This window comes from Falco rusticolus, chromosome 4, assembly GCF_015220075.1.
Source record: "Falco rusticolus isolate bFalRus1 chromosome 4, bFalRus1.pri, whole genome shotgun sequence".
NCBI classification, from domain to species: Eukaryota; Metazoa; Chordata; class Aves; order Falconiformes; family Falconidae; genus Falco; species Falco rusticolus.
Genome location: NC_051190.1, coordinates 40,436,616 through 40,448,652, shown reverse-complemented (window position 1 = coordinate 40,448,652; position 12,037 = coordinate 40,436,616). Strand labels below are relative to the sequence as shown.

General features: G+C 36.5%; 1 protein-coding gene across 23 annotated transcripts in view; it reads right to left on the bottom strand.

The window, feature by feature from the left end:
• Nucleotides 1-12,037, bottom strand: part of RBFOX1 (RNA binding fox-1 homolog 1) — a 955,581-nt gene that overhangs the window by 392,481 nt on the left and 551,063 nt on the right. For all 23 annotated transcript variants that reach the window (XM_037386459.1, XM_037386456.1, XM_037386452.1 and 20 more), the window contains one exon: nt 5,528-5,569. In XM_037386459.1, the coding sequence (XP_037242356.1) occupies nt 5,528-5,569 (42 nt within the window). Of the gene's footprint in view, nt 1-5,527; nt 5,570-12,037 lie in introns of those variants that run through there.

Sequence of the window (12,037 nt, the reverse complement as noted above, 5' to 3'; positions counted from 1 at the left end):
GCTTAGGAGGGCTCTGGAAGTACACCAGAACTTCCACAGCAGGGCTGAAATCAGATTTCTTCAGCTGCCTTCCACTGGACACATTAGTTTCTAGCTAGATGAAAATTTAAGTGAAATGACATCCCTGCAATCAACTCCCCTCCCCAAAAGCTTGGCAGAGTATTTACAATCCTTTCATTCTTCTTTAGATTTTAGTTCCGATATTTTTTTTTCCCCAAAATTATGTTGTGCATTACTTTCCAGGTAACCACCAGGAATGTAGTTTGTAAGATGGTGAGACTAATTTAGTTCTATGTCAACGTGTAATATGGACCAGGAACCAAAAATACAGTGCCTTGTTATTAATCTCACCTACCTGTATTTTCACCATACACCCACATGGATGATGACACATCTAGCTCACTACAGGAATAACTACAGAAATTAAAGGAGGATCCTTTTAAGCCACTTGTCTAGCATGTCAAATGCAGTATAACTTACCTACAAGGATTCCTAAGAAAAGGATGAGTAGTAAACACACATCAGATTGATCCAACTCTGCTTAGCTTTTCCCCTTTTAACCTGTTTCCCTTTTTGAGAAGGATGTATAGCACTGGGTAGTTCCAGATCACCCTTCCAGGCAAAACGTACACACATTGTTTGCAAATGTATGCCGAGACGTTGTCAGAAGGAAAAGAAAAACAGTGAAATTTGTATTAATGGCCAGAACTAGCTGCCCCGTTTTGCAGAAATGCATGAATTACTGTGTTGCTTTCTAGTAACAAGACACCACTGACTCGCAAAACAAGCTTAGATACCTTTCCTTTTCTCCAGACAGAGTGGGGAGAGGTAGAGATTGAAAGCACAGCATCTTTGGCCAGCCACTAAATAAGTTCTGCTATGCTACCACCATACTAAAGTATTTCAGAACATGCTCACAAATAACATTACTTCACAAATCAGCTCCACTCTGATTCTCGTTCTCTCTCCAGTTGTTTTATCCCCTCCACCCCAAGTGATTAAAAAATTAGCACCTGCCACTGAATCACAATTTACCTCCTTATGCATCAGAGGAACATTGTACACAAAAGTTATCAGTTGATCATTCTTAGGTCACTAAAGAAAGCTAATACCATAACGACGAGCTTCAAAATTTTTCTTTAAAAAGTTTCCAAAAAACCACAAACATCTACACGACTGAAAACCTTACAACTTGATGAAGTAATGCACTCAACAAAGACAAAAAGCACACTAAGCATTGCAGGATTGTGGTTGCTTAAAAATAATGCTGGACATAAATGCATTTGCTTTTGTTTTCCCTCCACTTGGCAGAACTTTAATACATTTTTGGCTGCATGTCACAGCTTATTGCATTTACTGTATAAAAGACAAGACAAATAGAATGATATTGAATGCAAAACTTCCTTTTGTCACCTTGGAAATCAGGGCACTATAAAAAAAAAAAAGTAAGTTGATATTAAATACAAGATGAGAGTAAGAGCCTGCCTTTCCCATACTTCAGACCAGAGAAGGAACTCGGGCTGCATATAATGTATCTTGATAGTAAGTGCATGTGAAAGAAGCTGTTAATTAGAGCAACAACTAGGTCACTTAAAATTTCAGATCAAGGAAGTTAATCACACCATTTACCATTAGACCTCATTGGTATTCACAGGAACATTTATAAACCCTCCTAACACCACAGCTGGAAAGTGCTCTGTGCCCACCTTGGAGAGCTCAAGCACTGATGCGGAAGGACCAAAAGCATCAACTTATATAGCAAAGCTCAGGCATGGAAATACAGCTGTAGAACTTCAGTTTAAACAGTTACTTTGACTTAATAATGCACAATAATTATTTCTTAGTTGAGAGGAAGGTTCGGTAAAGCTCAGTAAGGTTTAAAATAGCCTGTAAGTTTAAGTAATATCCTTAGGCGATGATAAAAACAAAAAGATTTTAAAAAAAGATAAAATCCTAGGTTAATGTCAAAGCAGTAGGGAAGGTTTGGTGGAAGCAGCAGATAGCCTTCTGAAGCTGTCACTACACTTTTTATAGTTTACGTATGCTACAGCTTATTCTACCTACAGCTAGTATCCTGATTCTCTTCACAGCCTTAAATAACCTTAAATAATCATTCATGTTTCAAAGTCTGTTTTCCCAGACCCAAATACAAGAAGCAAAATATATTTATACGATTTTGAGCAAGCTCCAAGTTCTCTGTTTTTGCAGGTCATTTATAATGCATCAGAAGGACAATTACATTAAGCTCCACACAGTGACTCATAAACCAGCAAGTTTCAGTAGAAATGAGGGTAGGGTGTGTCTGTCCAAGAAGAGATTTATAAATCAGGATTGGAGAACAGAACACAGGAGGAGGCGGCCTCAACAGGATCATTATTTTCTTTAAAGAAAATACTGACAAAGCGGTCTGTGGATGAAGTGGAGAGCAATACTGATGAGTTAATTTCCCTTTAAAGACACACTAAGTTATTTTAGTGCAATTTGATTAAAATTAAGACATATAGCAAAAAAAATACAGAAATATGAAAAAAAATCAAGGCAGCACATGAGAATGAAAATAATTTCCAATGGAAAGGGAAACTTAAAAAATGTCATTAATGGTTTGTACTTTTTGTTTGGTAATTAGATGGAAATATAGTGAAGTCAGCTGATGTTATATATTCTAATGGGGAAAAAAAGCCACACCCAAACAGCTGTGCTAGAGACGAAATTCCCATTGCTTTCTCTGTGAATTCCCATTAAAAAAAATCAGTTCTAAACATTAATGTCTAGCTGTGAATTGTACCAGGTTGGCAAGGCAAATAAGTTTCCAGTTTGTGGTCACTGCTATTCGCAAAGCCTGAGCAGAAAAGGGTTAAAATATACAGGCTTTCTTAATTATTAGAATTGTCATTCATTGTAAATATAATGTATAATGGCCAGAGGCTTCAATATGAATAAGAGTTTCATTACTCTAAATGCTTTATTCCAGAGAGTCTTTGCTTTGCATTTAGAATTTAAAAGCCTATAGAACAGTTAAGAGGTGAGATATGTCTGAATAAATTATTGTAAGAAGACTTGGATATTTCTTTCTATAGCCACGCAATGTCTAATTATTTATTTGCAATATTGCACTTTAAAAGAGCCCTTCTTAAAGTGTCTTTCTTTTAGAACTTCTTTAGGACTTGCAGACTAAGGAATAAGTAGGGAATCTGAAAAGGAGACTGGCAGACACCCTGTCATCTTTACCAAGGAAGGTGGAAGATGATATGTCTTTTGTATTGTATTACGAGCTGATCTAAGAATAATCTAGTTTTAACTCAGTTTAACAAACACAAACAGATTTTAGCATTTTGTTGTTTTAATCCTGTTCTCTTGTTATATTTCAATTCTTTCAGCTGGGATGAAACAATATTTTGTTGTGAAGAGATGTGTTGCCTCACATCCATGTGTTCTCGGTAGGTCAGAAACCCCAACAGAACATCTTGCAGGCCTGAACCATCTAACTTGGCCAATTAAACATTTCTTTAACAGCACTGTTCAGTTAGGAAGCCAATTAAAAAGTGACAGAATGGTCAAGTTACACCCTGAGAGCGCTGAACCTGGCAGCAGGGGGCTGTGTGCAGCATGACTAAGGAGAGCCAAAGGTGCCAGCACTGAACTAGGACCATAACATCTCCACATGAAATATTGAAATTTCACTGTGACCTTTTGTCACAGCAGATGAGTTGCTGTAAACAAACAAACTCTGGGTACTGGTAAAGGTTTGGGCATTTGAAGACCAGGCAGGGGAAAGGACGAGCTCTGCCACGCTTGGCGTCTGTCTGCGTGAGGCTTCTGGGTGGTTACAGGTTTGTCCTACAGGCAAAAGCCCCAGCTCCATGCACTTTCAGCACACCCCGGCCCCAGGAGCAAAGTTTACACAGATAACTTCATTTCATGCAACAGGAACATCACAGCAGTATGGAAGGAGATGTACCTAATCTTTGAAGGCTAGAGATGTTTTTTTTTTTCCTAAGTAGTCATGAAAACTCATTTTTGATATGACACAAAGGCATCGTAAGCATTATGCTCATTATTAGATGAAAATATTTAATACTAGACCAGAAAGATACATGAAAGTTTTACTGCATCACATTTTACCCACTACTTACAAAAGTCACACATATTAACTTGAAGAAATAGCTGGGGGCCTCCTTCCATTATATTTCAAAACAATGCTTTTCCTCATTCAAAGGAGAAAACTTAATAAAAATAATAAAACCAAATGAAACTTTCTTTGTTCTCATGGCACTGCTACCTTTTGAAAAGATTGTCCTTCAGGTACTGTTGCAATATTTTAACTTTGACAGCTGCTCTGTTGAGACATTACTACTGATAAAACAAAGCTTTGTCACTCCAGCTTCCGTATAATAGCAATGCTGTCACGTGTCGGCAAGAAAAGAATCAAGGACAATATGTGATGCATCATTCTTGCAAAACTTGTTTACAAAAAAACCCATTGCAAATACGGTGAAGACCAGCTGAAGCATCTAGATATGTTGATGAAGTTAATCTAATGAATGGCTGAATGTTTAAGAACACGGCACAACTTATTTTAAGGCTAGAGTACATTCTTTGTTCTTGCAAGTCATGCAGGTACTGGTGATGCTTAGTAAACTGCAAACAAAAAATGCCACATTTTCTGTTTCCAGTATTTTTTTTTTTGTTTGCATAAAGACTTTTATTTTTTCCCCTCTGGCTTGCCTCTTGCTCTCCATTACTATAAGGTAATTCAAGAAAATACACATCATGCAGTATCCATAAATGTCATCTAATAAGCAACACATGGATGACCCAGAAGCTTTTTTTTTTTTAAATGAATATGAAATAAATAAATAATGAAAACTCTTATGCCTTTTCAAACTAATACTAGAATCAATCAGTTGAACAAGGAAATACTTGTTATGAAAAAGCATCTACAGAGATACGTAGGATAAGTAGCATTTAAAGGGAGCAAGGACTAAAACCTGTTTAAAAGACTGTCACTTTAACATAGGAAAAGGGGAAAACAAAATAAAGGTCAGTAACCTGGGTTCAGGAATTCCATCACGTTTACAGACTGCACACAACCAATACACACTAAAATATTTGGACCCTTTCTGCCAGTTCCCTCACATTCTTAGCACTGATTTCTTTCTGAAAGCACACATGCTATTAAATAATCCAAAGGACAGTATCTTCTTGTTTAAAACAATCTGGTAGTGGAGAAAGATTGAGAAACAGTGACCTTTACCACTACTAAATCTTCACATGGTGCACAGGAAGAGCATGCTGAGTGTCGGAAGAGGTCCCGTAAAGAGGTACTTACTGCCAAAGCTCATTAAATAAGGGAGTAAAAACCTCTATCTACTGTAACTTTTATATAGAGATACGTACAATACTTACAAACAAGCAATACATTTGCTAAGTATGTTCCTCTTAAATAAAGTAATCCATCTGTTGCTAGCACAAACTAGATTCTGCTTGTTTTAAAGAAACAGAACATTTTGCATATCATTGCACTTACCCTTAGTTGCTCTCTTTCACAACTCATCTGTTGATTTGCACTCTACAAGAGGAAAGAAGAAAAAACCAATATGACTTTGAAAGTATAGCATTCTTGCCACAACAAAGCTGCAATGTCTGTGTATCTTACACAGATAAATACTGGAAAATCACCATGAGTTTAAACACAATACTGTGCTATGGGCCTAGACAAAATCATTTCTGCAAAAAAGTTGGGTTTTTTTCACTTATTATTTAAAAATTTACAAACAGGAATTGACACCAGAACCCACCACAAGTATGAAATACAGAAGCATTTTTGAGATTCTAAAGGTCTCATTGGCAGTTCAGTCCAGGAAGAAGCTTTCCCCTTCTTCTGCTCTATCACACGCCTATGTTATATTTCTGAATATCCCACTACTATGATACCATGATAAGATTCACAGCACACCTTAGAAATAAAGATCTAGAAGCTTCAAGAATGGATAAAATTCATTCCTATGACAACGTCCAGTTCTGATCTGGTATAAAAATTACTCTGAAGAAGACTTGTTTCCAATGCATATTTTTCCATACTGCTGTCTTTATGTTCTGCTAGGTTTGTGAGAAACAGAGCGTGAGAGCGGGCTTCTGAGCAAGACATCGCTACCAAGTAACCACAGACGCGAGTCATCAGTCAATGGCAGCACAATTTGTGACCACTCTGCCACAATGAAACGTGCTTCTCCAGGAAGAGCTCACAGAACTGAACGGCAGCACCGAAACATCCAGATCCTACTTTGCATTCTAGCTCACTGGTTTCTAAGGCAATCCTGCCCCAGAAGGTCTTGCTGTAAAAGATGTTGATTTGTCCAACCTGTGGCGAGAGGGGTGTTTGTTGGTTGTTTGGTTTGTGGGTTTTTGTTGTTTGTTTGTTTGTTTTTGTTTAGTTGGTATCTGTTTTAAAAATAAAATATTTTTAGCATACATTTAGTATTGTTAGTATCATTAGTGTTGAAAGTAATAACTGACGTTTCTGTAACTAATGTACATGCAAACACTATTCATAACACATGACAAATGTGATGCAGTGTTTTCTAAGGATACTTTCAGAGATTCAGAGTACACATTTCACTACTTTGCACCTACAAAAACTTAAAACATGAACCAAAACTCATTTGCATGAGGTACTTTTACTCTGTTGTGATGATTAAAAGGGGAATTCCTCAGGCAAATTTAGGTTACATGCAGAAGAATAACACTGCCAGCCTATTTTTCAACCCAAAAAAATGAGTCCTAACAAATAAGTTACAAGCTAAGCCTTCTATGTATGTAGCAGAAGTTTTACAACAAAGTTCCTGCACAAAATTACAAATCTAACAGAAACAAATGCTCTTCTGATATGTTCCTTAAAGTTCTCTAGCAGGGAACAAAAGGTTGAAGAATTCAGCATATGTCTATATCTACAATCTTCCCCTAAAGAGTAAAATTAAGTACAGCTAAAGTGACTACCACTTGCAGACTAATGATTCCCTTTATCACAGTTCATGCCTTCACACCATTTATAAATTAAGGTTATATGATTCTGCATTATAAGGGCCCTTGTGTACATCTCAAGAGTTGAGTTTTGATCTGAATCTGCTCTAGATGAACCTATTCACATTGTTTAAAAAAGATAAAACAGACACTAAAATAAATAAATAGATAAAATACTTCCCATTTGGAAGGGACCTACAATGATCACCTAGTGCAGGTTTTAACTGTGTGTGGGGGGGTTTGGAGGGGTTTTGTTTTGATTTTTTTTTCCTATTATTTAGTTTTTTCTCTATGTAAGCCTTCACACCAGAGACTTTAACTTCAACCTTCACAAGAAAAGACTAGTTGAAGTGTGAATAGTTTTTGACAATGGTCTTATACACAAAAGCAAACAAGTTTTAAATCTTAACTGTCTAAGGTTACCCAGTATTTGTTAGTAGGTTATATTCCATATACATAACAACATTAATACTACCTTATGCAGTTGTGGATTTTTTCCTGAGCAGTAATAACATGAGACAGGTATCACTACGTTTTTAAATAGATAAATGGGAGCACAAAGACTTTAAGAAAATCATTTGCCAAACTAAGAGCACATGAGCTTCACTTTGCAGACTGAACAACATCCAGAATGTTTTTCTTTATAGTATTTCACAGGTCAGTTTCTTTGGATAAGGCTGTTAGTCTTACATTCTATAATTTGTGTTCTAGATTTACCAGCTATTTTTCTAGAAGTGTTAAGCCTCTACCATTAATTCCAGTACTTCTTAGGGTACAAATTAGGCATTAAAAAAAAAAAAAAAAAAAAAAAAAAGACCAACAAACCTGAACGAATAACATGGTGATTAATTGAATAAAACAAAGGGGGGAAAAAAGAGTACATAATAGAACACGCAATGTATTTCAGAATGCAGCAATATTGTGTATTGTGATTGCTTTCTACGTAATTCAACATAATTTTATCGAACTGCATTTTGCATCTCCTGTCAGATTTTCTGTTTCACCAGTCAGATGCCTAGAGAGCCTGACTTTTGCAGCAGGAATATTTTTAATAACTGGCCTGCAGAACATAGTAGATTTGTTATCTTTGTAGGTATTAAGTACTAGTAATACTTCAGTAGTAATAATAATTTTACAAGCTTCTTCTGAAGACAAAAATGTAAAAATGTAGAAAAGTTCATCATGAAAATCAACAGGAGATAAGAGTTACTCAAAATACTACTGTAAATTACATTGTTACTTAAGAAAAAAACAACATGAAATTTACATTTGCTTTACAGCCTCAGGATACGGAATTAGAGGATCCTTCCCTCTCATCTCTAACATGTTTATCCTCCAGTTTGCATTACCTTTGTACGGCACAGGCATACACGGCTCACAAGTTTGGTCTCTCTGATTAAAATACATAGACAAGGAGAGATTAACCAGTCTTCCCATTTCATTCACCATATCCCACTGGAGGGCTCGGACACACCGACTGCATGTTCAGGTAAACTATGAAGATAATTTGTTTATTCTGCAGCAGCTGCAAACTATTCTGTAGTATTAGTTTAGACACTTTTCCGATGATTGTGAAGAGGGTTTTGGAAAGACCTTCTAAAAATGTATATTTACTATTTTATTTCTAATTTTATATAGCAGAAAAATACATTTGGATTGTAACTTTAACATCACCCTTCAAGAGAAGGTGTTGTGCTCTCCCCCACAGAATGAAACTTTTGGCTCTGACTTCACATTAGCTGCGTTGATTTACAGGCATTCTGCCTTCAGACAGAAAGGTGACGAAGGTTGTTAAAGATAAGGAAATATATCTAGACAGGAACAAGTAGGAACACCAGAATCATCCAGCCTGGAAAAGAGACGTCTGGGAGCAGGTGCCTACGAAATTATGAATAACACTGAGATGGAAAAGCTGGAATTATTGCTGCTTCTCTTTCCCCAAAAATCAACTAGATGACAACAAATTAAAAAAAAAAAAAGAAAAAAAAAGAAAAAAAAAAAGGTGGCCAGTTCAAACCGAACTAAGTAAAACGATGACTCTTCATACAATGTGCAAATAAAGGGGTAGGTTGTTTGGATAAAGAGAAGAAGAAAAAAACAAACAACCCAAAACCACACACACACAATAAAAAAACCCCAACAACAACAAAAAAACCAAAACAAACCACACAATCAAAAACTTACAGAAGATTATTAAATGCAAAAAGACAACCTTTGCCACACAAAGCTCCTGGAGGCTGGCAGAAAATTTTGGAGAAGCTTGTTTTGCTCCCCTCTTCCATAGGCATCCACAAAGACGGTATCTCAGACTTACAGACCTCTGGTCTGACTCTGAGCAGCTGGTTTTATCTATGCTATTAATAGAAACACCTACGTTCCCAAGAACATGGGGTATTTGGAAACATAAGGTGGTGGCAGAAAGGGAAGAACTTTAGGATGGCAGAATGAAAAATTGGTAAAAACAAACAAAGTGTATTAAATATCTGTAGAGTGGAGCGGGAGTTACAGCTCTTGACTATTTAACCAGATAATTCACTTTGTGTTTTAATTAGCCATCTACAAGACTGTCTACTACTGTCATTTTAAACATAATGTTGAGAAATATCTAACATGACAGAGACCAGAAGAGGAAATTTTACCTAAGAATGAAAAGAAGTATTAATAAACAGTGGGAGAATACAATAGAGAAGCAGAGCGTAAATGAGAACAAAGATGCCCGAGTCAGGAGAGGGTGACTGCCCCTTCACACCCAACTGCTGTACCACACTGGAAGCAAAACAAATAGAACTGCACCATCCATTTGAAATCAAACAGCTTTCATATGAATGCAAGAGCTGTACCTAAAAATATATTTAGATTTGATCCACCACAACATCTGTGTTTACTACAAGAAACAGAGGAAGACAACAGTGGAGATATGCAGGGCACAGCAATGCAGGCAATTCCCTTTGTTCAAAGTTCATCAAATGGTTGATTCCAAACTTCATGTTTTAGCTCTAACAACAAAATCCATTTCAGTGATGGCCTCCCTCGCAAAGTGAACTCCCACATAGATAGCTCCCTCAGCACCCATCATACCAGAAGCTTCGCCAGAACAAGAGCAGCAAGGCTTAGCGATAAGGTACTATTAGTATGAGATTAAAAAGAAAAAAACAAAACAAAACAAAACAACCCCCCTGACCTTAATGAAAAAATATTTTTCATAGTTTAAACAATGATGTCATCTATCTGTCTGTCTATCCCTCTATTTATCAGTTCAAGTTTATTACAATACATCTGGGGAAGGCTCATTTGGGCACAAATGGCTTTCTGCGCAGCTAGCCAGTGCCAAATTTGCTCTCTCATTTTGTCTTTTTTGCTATCTGTGTCAGTTTAAGAGAAACATCCTGGCAGTACTAAGCACTTAAGGGAAAACATAAATAATGCATTTACAATATGTAAACCTGTACAGATAAATGAGAAAAACTGAAAGCCATAACATATTTAATTAATGATCAAAAGACCCTAGAAGCAACCCTTGTGCATATCCTGCAATTTTAAATACATTGCTTCTCAAACCTAAATTAACTTTGTTATGTCTCTGGATTGAACTATATGCAATGAACTACTTCCCTCTTTTAGTTCAAGACTGCTCGAAGAACCTGGTCAATATGTTGAGTGTCATTATGTCAAGCTCTCACACACTAAGTTTAGTGGAAGAATGCCTAAAATATTGATTCTCTTTAAAGGATTTAATCAAGGAAAAAAATTTAAAGAAATTGAACAATAGCTCAAGACTACTGGTCTTTTTATAAGATAACAGTCTTCAAAGACACTCATGCTGTCAGGCTCCACTTAAAAAAAAGATGCTTTGGAAATACTCTGCAACTTGATGGTGCCATTCTTTGGTGAGTTCATGAATACAAATATTTTTTATTTATATATTGTGTTTTGTATTCTTTAAAGAACCATAGCAGGTGGGAGACTTAAGATGTTTTAAATGTATTTATCAGTCATCCACTCTTCATGAAGACATGCAAGCCCTAGCTCTTTAGAAATAAAAAATGGACAGATTGAGAGAGCAAGAATATTACTGATGTTGCTAAGGAATACCAACAGTCCACCTGGGGAGGATTCTTTGCTGCCATGTTTTTTTAATTGTCATTTTAAAGAAAGGGTTGAGGTGACGGGGCAAAGCAAACAATACGATGGTGACAGGGTTACTTACCAAAGAGAGTCTGCTTAAAATCTAAGGGGGGGGGGGGGGGAGGTTTTTTGCAGTACAACATTCCCAAGTATTTGTTTTGCATTTACAAAATCAAATTATTTTCAGGATTGAGGTAATTTGAAATAAAGCACACTCCCAGTGGTTGAAAGATAACCAGTGAAGATCTGAAGTCTTTTATATCCTAGATATTTTATCATAAACAAACACGTGTGGAGAACTGACTTAGCCTGTGTTCAGAAAAAAAGTGTTTATAAAGCTGTCCCATTCCCAGTGAGCAGTCACACCAGGATTAATTATCCATGACTTTCTGTGCAGCTTAAGACACCTACTCCAACAGCAGCTCCAGGAAAGGCCCTCCAACACTTCTGTCTTTCTCCTTCTACTTCAAAAAGGACAATGCAAATATGATTACCTGAATTGGAACAGCATGCCTGTTTGCATTAGGAAAGGCTAGTTTAAAGTCAGTACCTACATATAACCTGTGCAGCATCCGAGTCAAACACAAAAGATTTGGCATTGATCACAAAAAAGGTGCTTTTACCAGAATGTAACTTCACAATTAGTAACGGCTTATTCATCTGATTGAGGTCTTGTACTTCGTATTTAGCCATAGATTAAACAGCTGAAATAAAGCCATAGATTACTCCATCACATTGGAGTTGCATTTCACAAGATGAAAGTCCATACCATTTCACACTGTTTGGAAAATCTATCCACCAGCATTTTCCCTCGTTAGAGACACAACTGACTGTGAAAGTTTTATCTCAAAAATTAAATGCCTAGAGTTTTTCCTTGCCATGTTGCACAAAA